The sequence below is a fragment of the Labrus mixtus genome, chromosome 6, assembly GCF_963584025.1.
Source record: "Labrus mixtus chromosome 6, fLabMix1.1, whole genome shotgun sequence".
Lineage (NCBI taxonomy): Eukaryota > Metazoa > Chordata > Actinopteri > Labriformes > Labridae > Labrus > Labrus mixtus.
In genome coordinates this window covers 12,078,158-12,102,833 of record NC_083617.1, presented here as the reverse complement: position 1 = coordinate 12,102,833, position 24,676 = coordinate 12,078,158, and the positions used below count along the sequence as shown (strand labels likewise).

Sequence of the window (24,676 nt, the reverse complement as noted above, 5' to 3'; positions counted from 1 at the left end):
GTCCACTTAAGATAAAGATCGCCCACGCACTGTGACGGTAACCTTGTGGAAAATAAAAGTGATGTAGTCCAGGCATTGTGGTCAGCATTGAATAGACTTGAACCGGGGTTTTCATTCCTTAAAAGGGCTCGGTATTTTTGCTGAATAAACATCTAGGAATAGGCTACCTGATTCACTTGCAAGAGTGAAAGTTGATACTGAATGCTAAATATTATTCGTAGCCTGAATTATTCCACAAGTGTATTTAATTTTACTCTGAAAGAAATGACAAAAGTGATAATAAAAGAACAGAAGGGTATGAAGAAATGTCAGCAGCATACATTTAAACATCAGCGTGGACTTTTTCCAACCATTCATGGCTAATTAGAGTTTTCTTATATGCACTGTAGATAATTCTCTCATTATTCTTCTGTCTTTAGACCCATAGGCTCAATTGTGTGGGAGAAAATCGAAGAACCAAGTGTGAACTTTGAAGAATTTGTGGAGCTATTCTCCAAAAGTGCTGTTAAGGAAAAGAAAAAGCCAATTTCGGACACAATCAGCAAGTCCAAGGCCAAGCAGGTACGGTATCTTCTCATGTTGTTCCTCTATGTGTTGGTCATTTTGTGTTTGTCTCTATATGCGGCAAACAAACACAGATATCTGTTTTGCGCTTATACATGTGTGTGTTTTGTGTTTTGCGTCTCCTTGGCCACCAAATATGACCCTCTTCAGGGTTTTTTTTTTTCCAATCCTTGTTGTAACTCATCCGATGCCCCGCTCCTTTCCGTCTCTCCGCTCTCCAAGCTGCTTTGAGTGACAGGAGGAACTGCTACAGCCAGACAGTGATTATGTGGTGTGAGCTCTGGCTCCCACCCGACTCCCCCATGACCATCCAGTGGCACAGAGCCAAAGTCTCGCGTGCGGTGAGGAAACCTCACGACGGTGATGACTATTGAGAGAAGGGAGGAAAAAAAGTGGGGGAGGGAGAAGCCTGGGAGCCGTATATCGTGATGTGGTTCCTCCCATTGTGCTTTCTGTATGACTTAGTTTCATGTTTGCCTCCCCAATGCCCTTTATGTCACTCCATCAATCTGCAAGTCAACTATTTGATCTACAATTTAAAGCTGTTCCAGTCAAGATTTTTATGTAAATGTACTATTTACCCCATTATGTGTCTTAAATCATAAATAACATTGCAGCAGAGAAAAACATTTCGGCCCCTCTAATAGAGACCAAGCAGTCGCTGAGATGAAATGTTGCTCACAGGCAGTCACGCTGTCGGGAAATCTTCTCAGTTTATGGGTAGTGATGAATTGAAATATAACAACAAAACATAAATCTGTCTGCAAAAAGGTTCCAGTTGAATTCCAGACCTGATTTAAGATTGATTTAACCATGGTTTAACTCCTCTACCATCAAAATGTTAACGATAAAAGTAATACTAGATAGATAATTTAGTTTTTTTTCTAAAGACGTATTATCTAGTTTCTTTAAAATTTCTAAAATGGCAATATTTAAGTTACTCTAAGACAAGCACTATCCTACTTAAGGCTGTAGGAGGCTTTTTTTTGTAACTGGTCACAGTGAGGTTTTTTTTGTATTTTAAAGGCTTATTCATTTTTTTCTTAAAGTCTTAATTTCCCATGAAGAAACTACAAGAGATTTGAAAAACAAAAATGTTGTGAATTTAAAAGTTATTATTTGCCTGAGCTTAAATGTTGTGTAAAACAATGAAGTCTCACAAAATAGTGATGAAATTTGACATATTCTAAGTTCATCCATAAGGAATACATCAAAACAACTTTTCTGAAACTTGATGATCCACGGATTCTTATTGTTTTTTTTTTTCAAAGATTATTTGGGCCTTCATGTTTTTAATCGTGGATGATAAGACAAGAGATAGATAGGAGAGTGGGTGAGAGATTGGGGAATGACATTCGGCAAAAGGGCAGAGGGTCGGAGTCTAACACCGGCTGCCTGCTTCGAGGACTACAGCCTCTGTACACGGGGTGTGTGATGTAACCTCTAGGTCAGTGGTTCCAAAACTGTTCCTGCTGGGCCCCCCTTTGGCAGATGAAAATATTGTCAAGCCCCTAACAAGTGGCTTTAACAGAGGAAGCAATCAAAAGTGATACTGTAACATGAAACTTCCAAATGTTATACATTTAACAACAGTCATTGCTTTAAACAGATTCTTTTAAAACCTGACTCTCTGAAGATAAACAACTCCCTAAAAATTCAATGAAAATGATGACATTTTAAATTAAGATGTATACTTCCCGACCTGCAATAATTTCAATGAACAGTTCGGGCTTGTTTTGTGACACAGATTTTCTCAAGTCTGGGGTGCAGCTGTAAGATTGCTACTCTTACTTCATCTTCAATGTCCAGCCATTCTTTGCTAGCACTACTAAACGATGTGCATTGTTTTTATTTAGCCTTGCCGCGCCCTCCCCTGTCATAACTTCAGGTTTGCCCTAAGAGGCACGCGCCTCACTGTGGGGATCAATGCTCTAGGCTATCCAGTGCCCCAGCTTCTTCCTCCCCAGTGTGTTATTCCATGTGAAACCTTTGCCATGCTCAATGTTTTCTAGAATTATGTAATCTTCAATGTGTTAAGAGTCCTAGACCATCAAGTGTAAAAAATCATCAGAAAAGGAGAGAAAAAAAACTCATCTTGCAACTTTTATTCAATAGAAAACAAAGGCAACAGCAAAGGGAAACAGCAGATAAGCTATCTGACTTAATCCATCACAATAATTCCATTAAAAAAAATAGCCATCACATAGCATGTTGACACTCTCTGAGCGGTCAGGTGGTTTCTTTAAAACCTGAGAGACAGGAAAAAGGGAAAAAAACTTCTGCTTCTGCAGGGAGACAGGACAACCAGAATGAGTGTCCTCTAATGTAATAAAACTTTCTATTGTGTGCTATTCTGACTGATTGAGCTAAGTAAGTCGACAACAACATCATGAAGCAGACAATGTTGTAGTTGTTTGGCTGAATTGTAAGAGGTGGCAGGTGTTGAAGTGCCTCGACCCTTTCTGCATTCTATTGGTGTGGAAGTTCATAAACACAAAACTATGCAGAAGATCAATTTAAAAAGCACACTCAAAACTGACTGACCTCATGCTGGAGCTGACCTTTGACATTTCCTTCTCATGAAGCACAATCACTGCCATCTCCTACTACAGTACTTGCAGCTCTTCCCCTGTGTGTTGTTAGTTCAACAGTTTTTCTGATGAGAGGACACAAGCGTCCTCTCCACAGCCACCACTAGAGAGCAGCTTTGACGTCAGTACTACCAATTTAGAGGCATCTGCTGACATCAGTGTCAGTGTAATGGAGAGAAATATTACCAGTGACACCTGCTGTCAGGTGCTGACCCTGCTGTCTGAGTGCAGACAGGTTTAAAAGGGGAGCTGTCTCACACTATATGCTGCTGTCCTTTTCAAATGGAGGTGAAATGGAGTTAAATAATGTTTTGCTACTTTATTTGACATGTTTGTGGTTTGAGATGGAAGTTTGGGGGCTTTTTTTTTCTTTTTTTTTCACTCAAGATCAACCTACCAGTGTTTAGACTATTGCTGGATTTTTGAGATGCAATGTGCAATTTCAATTCGTGTCAGATGAATGCTAACATACAGTTTAAGATGCTTTAAGTTTCCAACCTGTATGCATGAAGGATGATTTCTATTAGCAGGTCAACGGAGGAGGACTGGAGGGCTACACCTAATGACAGTTTTTTATTTTAATGATTCATTTGCTAATTTGTCCCCCAATTCATCGATCACTTCCTTGGTAAATAAACCGCAGATTAACGTTCCATTAATCCGATTATCCAGGATCTAATTCAGTCTAATTCTGCAGACCATACATTAAAAGATGGAGCCTTCAACTACTTAACTTGATTCTATGTATACTACTCCCATCATTCATTACATTACATATTTTGCAGTGAAAGTTCCCATCATGCTTTGGTAGAAATATAGTGTTGCCACTGAGTGGAGGAGAATTCACGGACTACATTTTGATCAGAAATACTTATAAGAAGTTACTATTGATAATATGACAACAACTAAGCTGACAGCTATCACTGCAATACCTGAAGAAAAGTCGAACCTGATGATTTTCAGGCAAGTTCTGGAGTTAGCTGACATCTTTTGGGCGTGAAAATGAAAAATAATGGTATCTCCTAAAGGTTTTAGTCGCACTAAATACAAACTAAAAAAGCGACTCACTTGAAATAAGTGATTTAAAATGCCTTAAATGTCTCAATGAGCTGAGCAATTCACTGCTAAAGCTCCAAGTTACAAACATGGATAAACTACAATCATTTCTGTTTCAAATTTTTGTTTTATTTTTAGAATAGTGGGCATGAAGCGTTCACTTCAAATTGTCCTTCCCTCAGTAGTGATTGTCTCTCTTTAGTAAGCTCTTCAGTAAACCAGTGAAATCTGTTTTACATATCTTTAACCTGTTTGTAGATTAGTGAGGGTCGTATTAGCGGACTAAACATGACTAATTTATTTTTTATTCACTACCAGTTAGCAGCTAACCTTCACTAGCGATCCCAGGCTCACCATGGAAGCCTTTCACCATTATATCACGTACACTTTGTCCCCTGAAAATTTCGTTTGAGCTGGAAAACGGAGAAATGTGGGGCCTGGTGATATAAGTTCATGGGTGTTTGAGGGGTCTGTGGTCTGTGTGATCTGGTTTTGATGGAAGCATTCAGTCTGGATCACAGTGGGTTACAGGTTTCATGCCTGTTCTTTCACTATTTTGATACTTGACGCACACTTCCTCTAACTCAAGCGAGATGTGGTTCATAACGGCTCCCTTGGATGAGGTTTTTCATGCATAATAACAACACCGGGTTTGATTTTCAACTCCTGGCTGTTTGTCAAGTGGAAGCCACCATTATGCAACGAACATTTATTTCTAAAAAAAAATCTTTTGGAGCAGTTTGGATTTTGGGGAACAATAGTTTTGACTCGGAGGTATTTGTATTTACTGAAGCAGAACTGTGAATGTTTGTGGCACTACTCCACTTAGTTTGCCTGTTGTTGGTTAAAAGTATTTATTTGAAGAACTGTAAAATGATGGATGTGGAGAATTGGAGGAAAAGAAAGAGGAAAATTATTTTTTCATTATAATTCAGCTAGGCGGCCTTTTAATTTCCTAATGTCTGCGGTTGAATAGTCTTTCGTTTTCCTCCCACAGAAGAAAACAGACAAAGGGGAGTGATGTTCCTGTTTTGGGTTTCCAGTCTTTTGTGTGTGTTTGTGTGTGTGTGTGTGTGTGTATGTGTGTATGTGATAGTAAATGGAATATTAACATCTCTGTTCTCTTTGGCCTTGTATAACCCTGATGCTCACTTCCTTATGTCTCATCTCTCAGGTGGTGAAGCTCTTGAGCAACAAGCGTTCGCAGGCTGTGGGTATTCTCATGTCCAGCATTCACCTTGATATGAAGGATATCCACAATGGTAAGTGTTATTGTTACATTCCTACCTTTTTGTTACTTGTTTTTTCGGGGAAGAATTTCTGTCACAGATTCTTGGAAAATTGCATGACTGATGAAAAAATGTGATGTCAGTATAACCTTTATGTACTAAAGTGTGCAGGTCATATCGTGAACACCACTGTAATGGTAAAAGTGATCAAATGGAAATAGATCAGTAGCATTTTTTCAGTTTTAAGTTTATGAGAGATTAATTTCTGCTAATCAAAAAAACCCACACACACAGTATAATAGTGCTGTGTTCGTTGGTTTAACTGTCTTAATACAACAGAAAATCAAACCTCTGTCGGCACTTCATGGTGTAACCTGAGAGTGTCATATGAAATATTACTTTAAAAAAACACTTGTTTTATTAGACACACAATGGCTCAGCTGTAGTGATAATAAAGTTGTTCGGTATCTCCGGCCCCTTTGGTCCTGACTAAAAGTTTCAGCCACTAAATGGATTACCAATCTTCAATCTAACACAGATGGATCCCAGTGAACGAATTTTCATGACTTTGATGACATGGCGATGTCTTTCTGACTTTCCACCATGCGCTACCGTGATGTTGACTTGAAGTTTTGGGTGAAATGTGTCAATACTATTTAAGGATTTAACTCAAGCTTTGGAACATTCATGTTGTTCTCAGAATCAATATGAATATCTTTGGTAACGTTACATATACAGTAGCACCAGTTTTGAGTGTTTCCTGAAAAACTAACTAACAAGCTAACTGTTAACAATGGGTGTCAGTTTTATACAGCTTTAAAATCACCATCTTGGGGCGCCAGATATGCTAGCGGTTATGTCCTATCCTCTCTTTAGCTGTCGAATAAAAGTTAAAAGCCCAAAAATATAACCTAAAAAAAAAAATCACCATCTTAGCTTGTTAGCATGCTGATGCTATATTTAGCTCAAAACAAAACCATGCCTAAAGAATGCATCATTGAGCTCCTTTCATGGCTGCTAACGCATCCTCTTGTTCTTTTTGAGAAGGTCGCAAAATAAACTTTGTATCTGATATAAGAAAGATGCGCTCCACAGTGCTTTATTAATGTGTGCTCAACATATGTAGGTGGAAAGCGTTGCAGCTGTGGCTCCTCTGAGAGGTAGAGTTCTTCGGCTCTCAAAAACAATGTCAGGAGAATGATCCCCAGTTCCTGCAGTCATTTGTCGAATCAGTCAATCGATCTGTCAATCTTGACTTGTGTAGACCCACTTAATACCAAATGTTATTTGAAGACTAAGGAACAGGTATACGACTTTACTCTTTGTTATATTATACACAAAGACACAACAGTAATCCATCATCAACACAGCACTAAGCAACATTTTGCAAAGTTACAGTGGCAAGAAAAAGCTTCCTAAAGGAGGCAGAAACCTTGAGCAAAACCAGACTCACGATGAACAGCCATCTGCCGAACTGTGTTGGGATTGAAAAGTGGGATAGAGAGAGGAGGGAGTTGCAGGAAGGAGGACAGAGACAATCAGAGCAACATTAATGAATATTAAGATAGATTTGTAGCAGCAATGTCAAAGTGTCATTGGGCAAGACACTGAACCCCAAACGCTGCATCTAAATGCTTTGTCCGCGGCATGTGATAAGCAAGCAAGCTCATACCTTGCTCCAATATGAAGCTTTATCCCAAGTTACAGTCTTTAAAAAAAGTCTTAAAGTTTTATCCTTTTTGTTATTCTTCTCCTGTCTGTCTTTCTTTGCTTACATTTTGCATAACCCCCCCCCCCCCCCCCCACCGTCCCGCCTAACATCCACATCATGTTCCTCCGCCCCTCTCTGTCTTCCTCTGATGAGTTGTCACCATCTTGTCTAAACGGCTTTGTTAAAGTGAAGTCATTCAGGAGACGATGATGGGAACCGACTGTTTTCCTGTTTGAGTTTCTCTCTGATTGCTCTCCAGTCCTCGCTCATCCGAACGTCTAAACACTCGTCCTCATCTTCCTGTCTTATTCAGGCCTCCTGCAGAACGCCTTTATCTCTTCGCTCATGGCAGCTTGGTTAACTTGCATATAAAATGAGTTTGTACAATAGAAACTATAGCTTGAACATATTATTGGAGCAATATACAGTCGCTCTGTGCGTATTGTTTATGCTGTATTTTGAAGCATGTTGATTTTTACGCTCTATATTTCCAGTGTTAAGGTCAGTCTTTGGTGCATTCCATCTCAGGTCAGAACTGGAGGCCAAGAAAGGGCCACTCTCATCAGCAATGTCATTTGTCTCCTATGTTAGGACAGTTTTTACCATAGAACATAATGAGCGCTGATTGGAAACTTCAGTATATCATGTCGGGTGAGATCACAGAGAAGATATCTTAACAGTTTGGAAAAAGGCCTCTTCTCATTACGTGTTATTGTTCCACCCAAAAAGGGACATGCCTGCTGCCTTGGACAAACAACAACCCAAGACATTGTTTTTTGTTTTAGTATGTAATGCATTTAATTGGAAAGATTAGTGGGCATGAAGGATTATAGCCTTCACATACTCATAATTTCATATAAAGAAGAACACCCAGAATACTTCATATTCAAGCAATGCTATTGTTTTCTAATTTCCTGAAATGATCTCATGTTCCCTTGTGCCGTCAAACATTTAAGATGATTGAAGATTTAAGAACAAATTGTTCTCAAAAGAAGAATTTACTCATCTAAAATTTGTAATCGTCTCTTTCCGGGAAGTGAATCATGTTTTTTCTTCTCTTGATTAAGACAGTGACTGTGAAAGCCCTCGTCACTTGAGTATCTCTGACTCAGAAACAGAAAAACCTCAGAAACAGAAAAAAACAACATCTGAACAACTGATTTCAATCGTGTCTGTTTTATGACACTCGATTACTCAGTGAGAACACATTTTTCTTTTTCCTCACAGCTGTTGTTGTTTGTTGTCAGACTTGGCCGCCACTCTACGTGTATCATAGGACACTTCCGTGCTGCGTCTGCTTCCTTTCAGGCTCTGCATTCAGTGGTCGGCGGCGACCCGCCAGGGTTGAATGTGGTACACAGGGTAGACCCAGACAGATGGGTTTTGCCTTTTGGTAATAAGAGGTCTGTGTCAGAGCGATGATACGGTTTTCTCCCATGTCTTAAAAAAAAAAAAAGAAAAAAGAAAAAAAAAAAACGTCTCCAATCAAAGGAGCCAGCCAGACTCTGGTTCAGATTGTAATGAAAACCAAATGGTGACAAGAGGGGAGTGTGAGGAAGAGAGAGAGAGAGAAAAGAGAGAGGGAAGTTGTTTTTGTGGTGGCTCTGGAAGAGGAGAGAGTGTGAAGAGGTTGGAGAGTGACAGCATAGAACGAGGAAAGAAGGAGTGAGGGGATTTAACAAGCTGAGGGATTACATAAAGACAGATATTAAGGCTAAAAACTTGACATAGAACTGTTTCGATATGTCCAAAAGTCACTTGAGGTCTTATTTCCAAATGCCTCCTCCGCCTGCTTTATTCTGTGTGTAGGTGGAAAAAGCCTGTAAGAAATCCACTCCTAGACGTCCCAGCTTTATTTGTGATGGGAGTGAACACTGTGCATTTTGCATTGGATGCATTACTTCATGATCCTTTATCCCTGCTGACACTATCTTTCCCTCTTGTACCTCACAAGGAAAATCAGCAGATCAAAACAATGTGAGCAATTTGGACACCCACCGCCCGATGAAAATGCATATATATAAAGGTGTCGAATGCTTCGCCGGAGAGGTTGTGCATACAGCAACACCTCAGCCTCAACGCTGCAGACCCCCGGGCTCTGTTTGTCTTTAAACATTTACTTTCAAAGGATTAATGCTCGAGGGCGCCAGGTCCTTGCGCCGAGACAAAAAGGCGACACCAGGAATTCAAACACAGGAGTTCAAACACAGATCTCTGTACCTTTGACAGATTTCTAAGACCTCTGTATTTATGTTTTAGCATGTGGCCCCCTCTTCTTTGCTATAGTGATGAGAGCTGATATCTATACGTAACTAACAGCAGACGGAACATGGTGCTTTATGTGGAAGAATTTTGTCCATGTTTTTTTTTTTTAAGCTGAAGCTCTAGGAACGCAGAACTCTGATTTGAAAAGGTGTCAATGTCCGTGAATGCAGTCGAAAGAAAAATGCCGAGATTCCAAAAGTTGAGGCCTGTTTGTGCTGCTTTGATTTCTTACTTGTTAATGTTGTTCCTTGAAGGCAGCACAGAATTGTCATCACATGCTTTGGTGCAAACATTCACATTAACCATGTCTTCCTCTGGTTCCATTTACAGCCGTCCTCAATATGGACAACACTGTCGTCGATCTGGAGACTCTGCATGCCCTGTATGAAAATGTGAGTAGAGAAACACTCTGAAGTGCTGCTTGGAATTGCAGCTATGTCTTTATGGTTGCAACAGTAATAAACATTTTTAAACATTGCAAATTTCTGACTTTGAGAGGGATTTTCGTGGCCAATGCGGACAGTGGTTTTCTGTAAAGTCAATAGACCAGCAAAAAGACAATATCCTCAAACTAAAATCCATTTCTGCAATTTCCTGCCAATGCAGAATCGTAAAAATACACAATGTTGAGCAACGAACCCAGTATAATTATACAAAGTAACACCAGTGACAGCTCAGGCGGATTTTGACTGCAACGTTAGCTCTGGGAAAACCTTTTTTCTTCTTCTTCTTCTGTGGTTTCCAGAAAAAGCCTTATTTTGGAACTGTCTGCTTGTGACAAATAGAATGATTTATGGTTACACTTTTCATGCCATATATGAATAACAGGCAATTATTTTATTATAGAATGAAACCTTAGAGGACTCAACAAGCCTTGATATCAACAAAATGGGAAAAAAAAAATCTCTCATCAACTGTTAGTGTTGTTATATTTGGCACTTCACTGACGGTAAACCACAAAACACCAAATGCTATCCATCACAAGCAAACTTTTGAAGATCATCAACATCTGACAGTTTTGAATAGAGTGTTGGTAGGAGGGGAAAAATACTTTTTAATTAAATTGACGTGTTTATTACATAAAGCGACATGTTTTTTGGGCTGTCAGTCAGAGGTGTTACTTCACTGTGCACTTATTTCCATATGTGAAGTTCTTCCACTTGAAAGAGTGAACTCAAGTAAGTGTGCATTAGACACCAAAACAAACAGTCAAGCCACAAACCATACTGGTATGTGTGCTGTTTGGCGACAGAATCAGACTTGTGTTGGTCTGTCTATCTGCTGCAGCCCTTTCACATAGTCAACACGTTTTTCCTTACACTGGATCTGATTGTCTTTACTTTTCATGTAATCCCAAGGAAATGATAGTCTAGAAAGTGCTGTGTTTGTGTCACTCTGCTCCTCTTGAACGCTCTCATGTGGTTTTAAAAAAAAAGAAGAAAAAGAGACTATAAGGAGCTTTGCCAAGTGAAATGACCGCATTGTGTTGTATAACATTAGCATAAATAGAATTATGGAGCTGTCATCGCTACTTTCCAATGTGTCTCCATTATGGCTCTGAAGGGCTCCATGTATACAGTAAATACATATTCATCAACCTTCACTGATAGGAAATCCCCCCCCCCCCCCCCCCCCCCCCCCCCCCCCCCCCCCCACCAGTGGATACGGTTCAGGCCCCGTTCGAAGGCAGGTCAGTAAATAATTGAACATGAAAAACGGGCATGTTTTCCACATTTCAGCAAGAATACAGTTTTAAGATGCTGTGAAATTCCTGCGAAATGCTTTTTGGCACAACTACACAGGAGAGGCCTGGTCCTTTGGCTGCCAGAGGCATATTAATAATGTTGATCATGGGAATGAGACGGAGGCTCGAGACAAGCTGCAGTTATGAACTAATGTGTCATAACTGAGGATCAAAAGTCTTCTAACCTCTCCACTCACCCTGAGACTTCAAGCCCTCTCTCTCTCTCTCTCTCTCTCTCTCTCTCTCTCTCACTCGCTCGCTCCCTCTCCCTCTCTCTCCCCTTCTCCCCCTGATGGCCCGAGGCTGTGTTATTGAGTCAAGGAGCCAAATTGTTTCTCTTTTGTATTGCGAGACTCCATCCTGTCTGTGGGTCTCCAGCCCCCTAAACCACAGTTGGCAGCACAGTCAGCCTGTCTTGAGGAATGCAAGGGGCTTCTAATGGTTACACCCTCGCTCACTGCGCTAGGAACCAGATCACACAGTGCTCTCCCTCACTCTCTTTTCCGTCTCACACACACAAACATACCCACAAACAAACATTTTTACCCGCACAAATGTGCACATACTGTACTGCTACACACATAGAGACAGAAACACACATACACACAGGCCAAGGGACAGAGTCACTCAGTCTATGCTCTTGCGGATTATAGCCACTCCTGTTCTTTGAACAATAAGCCTCCGCCATTTAAGGGGTCACAGTGATAGAGGGACACCGCTCCCTCCCCTATAATATCACAAGCCATAATCTGGGCCCAGACTGGATGTCTGAAGTTCAGACTTCTTTTAGCTGACAGTAGCTAAATGTCATAGAGGTCAGTCGGAGCCAGAGTCCCTCCTACGAACTGCAAATAATCACCTTGTACTTCTATTTTTTGTATCTACTACAAGGCCTGGTGATGTATAAACATATTTGACATGTTTATTACATGATGCAATATGTCATTTGGACACTTTTCTTTGGCAGCTCAATGTACAAATAATCTCATAAATGTTGTTCCATTGAAAATTGAGTGACATAAATAGTGATTAAGCCCTGGCTGGCTCTGTTTAGCCCTGCATTCGAAACCTGGCTAATGAATACCACTTGGCTACAGTTTGAATTCTGGCATCAAAAATATCATCCTACTTTTTTTTCCTTTTGCATTTGATATTCCACATGGGACTGCATTTCTCATGCTAACAACCAGTGCAACATGCCCTAGCAATTCAAAGATCACACGCTTATGCCTACTTGTCCCCAATTACACCAAACACTGCTGGGCTTCACTGCTGCCCTTTGAAAAGGATCTGCTTTGTATTAAATATATTTACACTTGAAAACATCTCGAGAGAAGGCGAAGGAAAGCTTGCCCTCGTCGAAAGAAGGAAGCGGTGTGTAGAATACTAATCGGGCCCTCAGTGCGTTTGATGCTGCCGTTTGAAGTTTTCCAAGGATCCATGCCGAAGCTGTACCCCAGAGAAAAAGATGGAGAGAAACAGAAGGAGAGAGCAGACGGCTGAGACTCTTTGGGGGTCCACGGGCTGAGAGAGAGTTTACATTTTCTTCCTGGGGATGGTTTTATTGTTTGGCCCATCTGCGTCAGACACATTAACATCTATTGTCTTTGCCTCTTGTGAAATGAAGGGGCATTTCAGGCCTGTTTTTTTTTTCTACCACCTTGTATAAAACTGTGGTTCAGAGCCTGACAGCAGGATAACAGTCAGGAATGTAGTCTGGCTGAAGGCAGCGCTTCAGCATTTATGAAACTCATGGAGTGTAGACTGGCATACGGTTGAGCTTACACCCCTGCATGTCAGTGTAGTTGTTTGAGATCCTCTGGTTGAGGTTCAAGGTTCATTATTGACTTCGAATACAGCAAGTGAAGAAATGTCACCTCATTGTCCAATAATTATGTCTTCTGGTTATGTTGATCATACCACAGGACCAGCAGCCGATATTTCTGCTACTTTATAGAATAAAACTGTCTTACTTTTTTGAGGGTTTTTTAAGTGAAGGTTATTATATTATACAAACAATGGATAAATGGGAAAAAACAATCAGAAGTCCGTGGCACACTGAAAATAACTTAACTATATTTTTATTGTGTGTGAACAATGCGTTTCACCTGTAGCCTGTAGCTAATGGATAAATGGGATCAATCTTTTGCCTATTGGCATACCTTCCAATCAAAACAAGCATACGGCATATCTGTGCTTTAAAGGAGCAATATTTAACTCTGACACCTAGTGTTAAAAAATGGGCACTGCAGTCCAAATTCAAAACAATAAAGAGAGCTGTCCCCTCTGGTCCGCTTCCTCCCTAGAGTTGATGTGCATGCAGTTTGTCATGTCGTGGACACTGAAGCGTCAGTGTTTATCCAGCTCTCCATCCATCCTTAAACCTCTCTGCATTCTGATTCTCGGCCGTGAAACCGCCTACCTTCTCTGGTCAAAACACAACAAAAAACATTCCGCAAAATCGAAGCTTAGAAGGAGGAAATACTGGCTACTGCAATGTTGACAGATAAGCTAGCACTTCAACATAACGTGTCCTTAATGTCTGATGATTTGGTAAGGTCATTTTAGGATTCAGATGTCTTACATATTGGACCTTTAAGCAAGGCTGGTTGATCCAGCACAATCTCTTGATATTTTTAAAGCGCTGCAACAAGGGATGTTATGGCAGAACACAAATAATGTAATTCCTCTTCCATCTGTAGCCATCTTGTCATTATCTCATCCCTTTAAATGGAGAAACCCAGTCTCTTTCACGTTTCTTTTTAGTAGTTTGACACCAGGACTAAATTGATTCACATCCCTTTTCCATAATTTACACTGTGATTTGCTTTAACATGAAACTGCTGCAATTTAGAGAAGCACATTGTACTTCCAATCTATACAAGTACAAAAGAAACACTCACAAGAATGTGTTTGAACACCACACGAGTATGTTCACAACATCTGGTCGGAGAAGCATAATTCCCGTTTATGCCAATGTGTTTGGCATCAGGGCCTCGGATTCTAACAGTTCCTGATGTTTTTATGATCAAACTATGCACACGCCGCATTTTAGTCAGCTTCTCTGACACTTAGTTTAGCTTTGATTTCAGTAAAAAAACAAAACTCTGACAACTGAGACTCCATATAAACATCCATTCATTCATATTTAAACATTAGAAAAGGTTTCTTGTTACTTTACATATCAACTGCATGTATACAATTCATTTCAATCGTGATCTAATCTACATTTTCTTTCATCAGAGAGCTCAAGCTGATGAGATGGACGGCATTAACAAGCATATTAAATCATCTAAAGACAAGGAGGATGCCAAACCTCTCGACAAGCCTGAACAGTAAGAGACCTGCTGTCTGAACCAAAATAACTGCATTGAGAGCTGTTTTTTTATACTGATGTTTTTAATGACAGATTTCTTTCTCTGTCAGGTTTCTATTCCAGCTATCCCAAATCCCCAACTTCTCTGAGAGAGTGTTCTGCATCCTGTTTCAGTCGACTTTCCACGAATGTATCACCTCAATCCTCCGTAAAGTAGAAATCCTTCAGAGAGTCTGCAAGGTGAGCCTCTGGCTTTCCTCTCCCTTCATTTTCTTTTCTGTCAGTCTGTTTTATCTTCTCACATCATCCCGATCTCATTGGTTTTCATGCATATGTGTGTGTGTGTGTGTGTGTGTGTGTGCGTGTGTGTGTGCGTGCGTGCGTGTCCTAGAATCTCCAGACTGGCGAGTGTGTACTGCAGGTGCTTGGCCTGGTGCTGGCCTTTGGCAACTTCATGAACGGAGGTAACCGGTCTCGAGGGCAGGCCGACGGCTTCACCTTGGACATTCTGCCAAAACTGAAGGACGTGAAGAGCAGTGTGAGTTTGTGTGTTACAGATGTAAAAGCAAGCATCTCTCACTCTATTAGATTTTTCTCAAGCAAACAGGAGAGCGTAACACACAATTATCACAGATATCAGGTACGTAGTTAGATTGACAACCACTTTCCGATATATGCTATACGTTCACTACATTCAACAATGCAAGCGCAGTTCACAATCAAGTTGAAGTTGTTTGCTCTTTTGACAGTGAACCCATGTCTTGTACATGGCTGTCTCCTGTCCTTGCCGCTGGCTGAGTAGAACTTCAGGCCATAGGCTACGACAAAAATAAACTTAAAAAGAGTGGAACAACTGTATAGGAAAGAGTAAAAATACGTTTTTGGCCACCTCTGTCAAACGCTGTAGGACACGCCCCTCATTATTAAATGTCAATAGTGATTGTTATCAGTCACCCATGAAATCAGTTTTTTATTTATTCTTTTCAAAATGTGCTCTTTTTTTTTCTCACTTTATTGCGATGTTCGTTTACAGTTTTCATTCATAACAGTGACTTCAGAATGCATTGCAACATTTGCTTGATATAAAGTGATGAGCAAAAAACTCTTGATGTTTTAACATTTTTATTTTGGGGCATTTGTTCCTTCATTTAGAAAAGGCAGTGGATAGAATGCGAAACTAGGGAAAGAGAGAGTGGGGAATGATATGCAGGAAAGTAGCCGAGAGTTGGAGTTGATCCTCGGCCGCCTGCCTCTAGGACTACAGCCTCTTTACATAGGGTTGGCAAACTAAGCGCTTGGCCAAAATGCGCCCCATCAACTCTTAATGTAAATCTCGTGTTTCAGAATTGTCCCATTTGTTTGAGTCTACAACTGAGTGTCCAAAAGTTAAAAGAGACATTCAAAGCAGCTGAACACGAGGATCATAGCAGTGCAGATTTGTGCAGGGGTAGACCATTCTGTTTTCTGTGTACTTATTCAATATCACAACGGGCTCAGCGTGCCCTTGGCACTGCTATATAAGGACACAGTGGTTTGTGTTTTTGTGGTGGTGGGCCGAGTAAGGTATCCATAAAGAACATCAAACTTTCCACCAACTCTTGAGTTATGACAGCTGGCCCAGCAAAGTTATGTTTTGTTGTATTGCTCTTCCAATGTCAAGATTTATGCCCAACCTCTGTGACCGCTGTGTCTATTCTTGTTTGCCTCGCACAAATTAAAACGTCCTGCTTCAACATGATTAAATTAATAAATAAAGGGAATTCGGTTTATTTATTTGGATCCTTCTCTTTTCTTTCAGGATAACTCCCAGAGTCTTTTGTCCTACATCGTTGCTTACTATCTAAGGCACTTTGATGAGGTATGTTTTGGTCTCTGTTTATTTGAATCACTTTTCTGTTTGAGCCTGATTTGCTTAGAAATCCTTCCAGAGCTTTCTTTTCATCTCCTCTCTTGCCAGAGGATACCATGGCTTATCCTTTATCAAATTATTTATTTTCTTTTTCCTCATTTTCAGCAGGAACAAATCTCTCTCTCCTTCTCTGGCTCTCTTTTAATTCCCCTTTCTGTCTTTCACTCTTCATCTCCCACTCTGCTTTGGTGCTTTGGTCTGGGTTCATTCAAACCTGCAGTCTGTCCATTGGCACAGCATCCAAAGGAGCGCTAGTGTAAATAATTAAGTTCTCCAGATGAGATGAACTCAGTAGTGTGCAGCTTGCCAAAATCAACCTGCAAGACAGGGCTCCAGCACTCATAATGGCCTTGTAGTAACTCTGTTGGAGTGAAACACTGTGTACCTTCAGCGGAAAGCTTAATGGTCATTATCTGCTGTACTTTCAGTCATATCTTCTCTGGGATTTCTGCACTTGAGATATTAAATCTTCACAATTTTTCTTGTTGATGTGGAAACAGTCTTGCGATATCAGTACATAGACATAGAGCGGCAGCCATCATGACAGAGTCTGGTGTTGAACTAGAAATGACCATTAAATGCCGCCACCACTTTAAAATCGTTTGTGTTTCAGCTAGTGGAGAATAATCCAGAGTAGAGGAGAGGGTTATGATAGTTATCATCTCGTCTCTTCTCGTCTTGTGAGCTAAGTGTCTTTATCAAACCCCTGCTGATAAGTACATGTAGGTCTCTGAAGAAATGTTTTCCTACCTTTCCTAGGGTGTATATACTAGAGAGGCCCTTTCCCATTTGAAGAAAATTGATTTTGACAAAGGTGTGTGTGTGTGTGTGTGTGTTGTGTGCATGAACGTGTGCTGGGCCTTACCAGGATGCTGGCAGAGAGACGTGTGTGTACCCTCTACCTGAGCCCCAGGACCTTTTTCAGGCCTCCCAGATGAAGTTTGAGGACTTTCAAAGAGATCTGCGCAAGCTGAAGAAAGACCTTAATGGTATGGTCGTCATCCTCATTTCACAATCATCCCTTTCTTTGAGCACATCTAAAATCTTTGAACTGCAAACTTACGGCTTACTAGTAGCCAATATTTATCACAGGTGTCATACAATTTTAAAAATTATTATCACATGGAAATGTTTTAAGTAATAAATTATGGGTTACTTAGTGCATATATCTCCTTGCACAGTGGAACATAATTTTCCAAACCTGACTAGCTTTGGTCACGTGTGGATTGGAGAAGCGGGTCAACAGAGAGATAGCATCTGTTTGTCGTACAGAAGAGCTAACCAGAAGCAGATGTGACTTGTCAGATGTGGACTCCCATAAGACCTGGCGTGTCTTTACTGTCCTCGTGAAATAGAAATAAAAACATAAAGGGCTAAAAGTCAGTGAACTTCCACTACTGCTTTACATTATTAAAGGTATATCAGCTTCTCACAGAACTGGAAGAGGCTCTTCTTGAGCTCTGAATCACATCACCCTGAAACAACCCTCCAACACACAAGTGTTAAACTGCTTTGAAGATGACTTAAGAAAACCTGTGCATGTCTTCATGAAGGCTATGTGTAAATGTTATAGAAGCTGGCTTTAATAAATATCATTGATGGATGGACTGATTCACTTAAAGGTTGACTCACAGTAAGCATAGTTATTGACACGAAAGGAAATAAATGGACGCTGGGCAACTTCCTTTCTCATGTTTCTTTTTCTTTAAAAAACATTTTATATGTTAACTTGCACAGCTGAATTAGAGATAAACACATTTATAATTTATAATTTAAGGCTAACAAAGCTACTCTGAGGCAACTAAAGGGTCTGTAGGACGTGTGCATGCACAGTGCAGTTATGGCACAGCATCACTCTGTATTAGTTGTAGCTAAACTGATTTAGCATTTGTTTCTGTATTTCTAGGTAAGCAAACTGCTAAAAAAACATGTATTAAAGTAACAGCAAATATGTATAATGACTGTATAAGAGAAATAGACGTATAGCAGTGCAAACATTTGATTTATATCAGGGTTTTGTTAAAGTTTATTGATATTCTTTGAAGTGCCACCAGCAGTTCGCTTATTGTTAAGTACGCATTAGAACCAGATATAGCCTGCTGGAGAGGTTAGCTACATGAGTGTACTCAAAGTTATCATTGTGTGTGTTTTTTATGATGACAGTAAATGAAAAAAAAATTGTTTTATAAAACCATGCACACTTGGGGGGTCCCTCTTTTGTGTTCAAGTGTTCATTATTTGCCTTCTGAATGATTCATCAGTCCGTTGTTACATCAGTTCTGCTGCAAACTTTATTATTCAGGCTTTTATATAATGAGCATATTGGTAAAGGAACTTCACAATCACAAATGATCAAGCCAAGGAGATGCCATTCAGATTATTCATTGTACTAAAAGTAGTGATAAAGACATGATCAGAGCGTTACTACATTTAAGGGCTTTATAAGTTGCATTTGGCGTTAAACATGTAGAACAAAACATTCTATAAGATAAGTCAACTTTTGAAAGGCTTTATTAAAGTTTTGCAAGAGAACCAGTGAATAATTTAATTTGTTATTGCAAATGAAGACATCAGGAGTATGTAGAGTGTGAAAATTGGATTATGCTTGACATGCCAAACTGATTGGTTGAGTGAAAAGAGTCCTAATGAATGAGCCCGTTGGGAAATATTCCCTTTCATGACTCTGTCTCAAGTCATTCAGCACTCAGAACACATTCCAATGCCTGAAGTGCTACAAGTGGTAAAAAAAAAAACACGACTGTGTATTTTTTTGCAAACATATGTGTGCACACGCATGAGTACATGTACATGTGTGTTTACGCGAGTTTGTGTGCTTGCAGCTCAATCGACAATTCCCCAAACCTGGTCTGTTCTCTATCAAATTTTATGTATCTTTGCTGCTAAACCAATCAGGTGCCTGATCCGTGTTGCCAAATATTGTTTTTCCTAGCCCATAATGGTTCTTTAGGCTGTTCGTTATTTGCAATTCATAAAGATGGAGTTGCTCGCGAGGGAAACGGATTTGCGTCTGCGTTGACCCCGGTGGCAGTGGCACATGCTGGCTGTGCATAAATACATCATCACATGCTGTACCTGCAGACCTCTTCATTACCTAGCCGAGCCAGTTGAGTGCTCTAACAGATCTGGGCTTCGATGACAGTTCCCAGCGGGGGGTTCCGATAGGTAGGCGGCGTAGAAATGGCCTTGGCTGGCCCGAAGGACATCAGCAAGCAGCGCAGAGGAGAGAGCTCACTGTGTACTTTTTTTGGTTGAGGCAACATATGGTCTATGAATTACCACTTACCCAGTCACGACCTCCACTTTCCTTTAAGCGTCTCATGGCCTCTCTAACTCACAAGGCTTTGAGCTGAGTTTGTGTATACGTTATGGTCGCAGATAGAGCATGACGATACATTTCTCCTGGGATCAGAGCGCAGGCCTTCCTGGCTCTTATGGGGGTGCCTTATTAGTCATTATGGGTCATTATGTCTTTGTCAACACTTACTCAGCAGAAATTCAGCAGAGATTTATGAATGCAAGCTCAACCAGGGCAAAGTGCACGTTAGAGTTTGTCATTTCAGCATAAATGCTTGATTGAAAGTTATTTTTCCTAAATACTTCAACATGACATTCTTTTGTTGTTTCAGCGTGCTCAAGTGAGACGGAGAAAGTTTGCCAGTCATCCTCTGAAGAGGACCGGCAGCCCTTTAAGGACAAGATGGACGAATTTCTAAGCAAAGGTGAGCCCGACTTCCAAAACTTACAGAAACTGATTTTAGATGAAAGAAATCTGCCCCATTAATGCCAGACTCCTGCAGGATCAGTCCAATTTATTACCTGATTTACCCGTGGAAAGGAATCCAGTGTTGGCCATTGGACTGTACCATGTTCAGTCCAGATTATCTGTTATGTTATGTGAGTGTTTAACAGACCCAACCTGTAACCACCCAAATGAGTGCAAGAATCGTCTGAACTTTCCTGATAAAATCTGAAACGTTTTATATTAAATATTTGAAATCTGGAAGATTACATCAGCACTTATCCAGTGGGATGATGATAGCCAATGAGAAACGATGATGACATCTCCTTTTTTCACTTGATAAGATTTTAAAACTCCAGTAGTCTGAGCCTAGGCCTAAGGGATACGTCTTGTTTATTTTTTCTAGTAAAAAACATTCCCATGAAAGACCGAAACAAACAAGAACTGATCCTGACAAGTGTAGCCAAGTCCCTGATATCACTTGTTGCTTTGTGCTTTGAGCTTTCACATTGTCCAAAACATATTAAAAGCACGTCAGTGAGCCAGACTCTTGCATTGGTTGCCATATTACCTCATTACCCTGAACATGAGCAGTGATTCGAGCCCCTTAGACAATGCTCTGCTGCTATGAATACAAAACTGCTGAAAAGAATCCCCCAAAAAATAAACCATTTAATCTTGTTTCAGTTATATTTGCTCAAAGCTAAATCAACCAGCTTATTTAGTCCTCTTTGTCATAAATGTTTATGTTTTCACGGGGTGACATTTTATTTCGGTTGAGCGCCACAGACAGGAGATGGAAATAGGAAAGAATCAATAATCACAGTGATGCATCATTTGCTATTATCACCAGCCTTACCCTTAAATACGATAAAACTTTACATGGTCAGTCCATTTGCACATATGGTTGGCTCATCTGTGATAGCATCAGACACAGCGTTAAACTCAAAAGAGATTAATAATTTATCCCCCCAGATTCAAAGGGCATTCTGTGATGATATACCATTGGCATATCTTTCCTGCAAATGCATCTGTGGTGTGAGCGTATGTGAAGTAGCTCATCCATCAGAATGATTTAAGTGCTCTTTGTCTGCAGACATTTTCCAAATCTGTTCCATGCTGCTTTCTGCTTGATATACACACAGAGTTCACTCCGTGTCGTTTCCATAGGGACCTCTGTTTATCCCACGGTGTATTGAATAACTCACAGCTATTGTTTCAAGTACGTCTATCTGCTTTGACGGATTAGACTGCACTTGGTAGCTGGGTCTTTTATCTTGATCTCTACCATATAAAACAGAGTATGTCTCGCTCTGCCTCAAAGGAAGGTTCAGGATGGCCAAAGGTGAACCTGACACACAGTCTGTTCAATTGGCTGCAGAGAATAGAAGAGATGCCTGAGGGGCTGTAATAAAACGGACTTGTTCTGCACCTGATCCCTTTCACTTAGTGCTCTTGATGTCGTGACATGTTTTTTTTCCCATTTATTTTGCTTTTTTCTGGTGTCAATGATTTTCCTTTAGTTCCTGTCTCCCTCTATGTTTCAATTTTCAGCGTGGCACTGTTCTATTTACATGGCTTTTTATTTCTTTGTGTTTGAGGAACAAAAAACACACTACAAGCAGCACATTGCTTCCTTGACGTCTTCTTTCCTATTACAAAATAAAATAAACCTTCACCATGAGCTGTTTACTGAGAGGGCTGCTAAAACAATGATGATGAATTATCGAAAATGACTACTTCCTCTCCCAGTTGCCATTCAACTATGCTAAAAGTCCTCAGCCTTGCTAATGCCTGTAAGCACAGCCGTGCTTTGAACTATATGCTAATTTCAGAATGCTATACAATGTTATTATTTTTTGTTCATTTGGGCAAATGTTTCCTCTTTATCTGGCCATCATTTTGGCTGTGTTAGTGCATATGGCACACATTTCTGTAAGAAAGTATCTCTCTTGACACATTTTGGAATGCAAATCTTCTTTTTTTAATAGATCAATTGAACACTGTGAAACATTTTTACCACCCTTTTAAGTCACTAAGGACAAAAATGTCCACTTACAAAAACTGCTATAAAAATAGAACAGATTAAAAAAAAATTCTACTTTTTTTTTGCAACAACTCCAGTCCTGCTCAAAACTATCAAATATTGAATAATTATCAGGATTTTAACCCCCAGAATCGTGTAATCAAACTGGCATTTGAAGGGTTAAATTGTGATGGATTAAGCCAAATATACTATGTACCAGAACTTGTTTCTTTGCTTCAACCAACTTTGTGATGTTAAATGAGCAACATCCAGTTAGATTTTGAAAAAAAAGGCCTGCTGAACTTTTTGACCTTATTAAGTTGTGGAAGTGTAGGAATAAAAAACTACTTGATAGGGATACTAAAAAACACATATTTATATATGTAGATATACTATCACATATACTTCTTTAAATAACTCAACATGTACTATTTCTTTCTAATGGGAATCAAAACCAGGTTTCATGGATGAAAAGTGTATTTATTTCGATTAACTCTTTCCTGTGTCTGTAGATCAATCCTTTGCCGCAACCACCCACCAGCTCACAAAGCAGACTTCTGCAGTCAAATTAATTTTTCACCTGGATTGAACACCACAGAGCGTCACCTTTAGCACCATTATAGTGTGTGCTACTTACCAAGTTGTTGTGGTTGGGACAAAAAGGCGATATATCCTGATCCTGACTCGTGTGATACAATTATTACATCGCTGGTGCCAAATATGGATATTTTCATGAAATGAAAAATAAAACACACTCTACACAGATTTCCCTGCTAATTGGACTCACCACGCCTCTAATTAATGACTTGCAGTAGTGCTCATGACATAAACAATGGTGACGTGAGCAGAAGTGAATTGGCCAAAGAACTTGATTAAAATAATTACTTTGTGATAATATCTTACAGAAGTTTAAGGATGAAGCATGATGAGAGGTAAAACTAACACTAAAATAAATACATGAATCCTAAACTCTACCTTTGTTGAGGCATTTTGTACTCTGTAATCAGAAATCCTGATGTAATATTTGATGAGTGTCTTGTAGTCTATCATACGTTGCAGAATCGCTGTTTTGGGATCTTATTATTTTACCCTCCAATTTCTACCCTTAGTATTTTAAAGAAATGTGAGGCGACTGTCCAGTCTGATCCACTTTACTATCCCTATAGTACCATAATCCTTGCATGGTTTTGAATCTCCTGGAGACACATGGGAGCAAACTAAAGACAGATATGAAACCTTAAACTCTAAAGCAGGCAAACAGCTACTTGTACATTTTTGTTCCACATATAGTTAGTAGGCAAAATCAAATAAAAATGGAGTCCTGTTTATCCATCATGTCCACCAGATGTCATACATCCATGCTGTTCTCTGCACAACCTGACATCTACAGTACAACAATATTGGTCTATTGTGGTTCACATCAAAGGTGTGAGACTTAGTTTTAACATAGAAAGTCAAATATAATTCTTTATGTAGCATTGGTTCTGACCCTGGCTACATCCAGTTGACTGTGACCAATCGTTCTGATGGAGCCAGCTCGCAGTCACCGGCCTCTCTTCCAACTGCTTTTGTATTCAGATGAGAGTATAATATATAGCATATGTTCTTCCGCGGTAATGCTCACTGTCCATTTTAAAGGAAGTCTGCAGATGAAAGAATCTCTCCCCATTTCCACCTCTCCCCCTCTCGTTTCCCTTTCTCGCTGTGTTTGAGAGAAATATGGGAGCTCTCTCTTTGATGCAAATGACGAGGTTTTTCCCTCAGAGAGCAGAATGTAAGCGCCGTAACACGGACATGTGACTCACAAGGCTCCAGACGGGATTCTTGGGGTTCCTCCGCTGCGGCAGTGAAAAAAAGAACAACAGCCAAATGTCTTATTTTTGTTATTTCTGTAATTTCTAAAAGGCCTGGGGTTAAACTGTTTCTGGCTCCACAGTTTAAACCGCTTTTGTTTATTTTCTGACCATGAAACTAACCACAGAATAACAGTGGGAGCGGACTTGTTGGAGCTCGGCTGTTTGGTCTAGCTTGATTTTCCCCGCTCGCTTCACAAATTCTCATGCATGCAGGCCTTTGATGGAGTCACTGAGACTAGAACGAGAGCAGTGGCCATGTGATAATCTGTTTCTGATGGACATGAAGATTAGTCTGACTGAAGTCAATCTCTCCCTCTGCTGTCTACCACTCTGCTGCCCGGAACATTACGACATGTTTGAAGATAAAGTTACAATGACCATTTTTCAGTATAAAGACCGTTGTCATGGCAGAAATGCAAATTAAAAAGAAAGTTTTGATTTGACCACATTAAACACATAATGCCATTACAAAACTTGGACCTTAAAAAATAGCATCCTCCTTTTTACTGTTGTTGGTACAATGGGTAAAACTTAAGCAATCCTGTCCAATCATGTCACACCTTTCTCATATCTGTTTGTTCATATGATTTTAGTAAATAACAACAAAATATTCAGTGATTGAAGTGACATTAAAATGTACAGTCTAAGG

The 24,676-nt window shown here is 40.0% G+C and overlaps 1 protein-coding gene across 1 annotated transcript in view; it reads left to right on the top strand.

Moving 5' to 3' along the window:
* The window catches only part of fmn2a (formin 2a), a 43,685-nt gene that overhangs the window by 11,675 nt on the left and 7,334 nt on the right, over positions 1 to 24,676 (top strand). Inside the window, exons 5-13 of the mRNA XM_061040010.1 lie at positions 420 to 561; positions 5,386 to 5,473; positions 9,747 to 9,808; positions 14,404 to 14,495; positions 14,587 to 14,716; positions 14,868 to 15,014; positions 16,275 to 16,334; positions 17,254 to 17,374; positions 20,033 to 20,125. Of these exons, the coding sequence (XP_060895993.1) occupies positions 420 to 561; positions 5,386 to 5,473; positions 9,747 to 9,808; positions 14,404 to 14,495; positions 14,587 to 14,716; positions 14,868 to 15,014; positions 16,275 to 16,334; positions 17,254 to 17,374; positions 20,033 to 20,125 (935 nt within the window). The remainder of the gene's footprint in view (positions 1 to 419; positions 562 to 5,385; positions 5,474 to 9,746; positions 9,809 to 14,403; positions 14,496 to 14,586; positions 14,717 to 14,867; positions 15,015 to 16,274; positions 16,335 to 17,253; positions 17,375 to 20,032; positions 20,126 to 24,676) is intronic.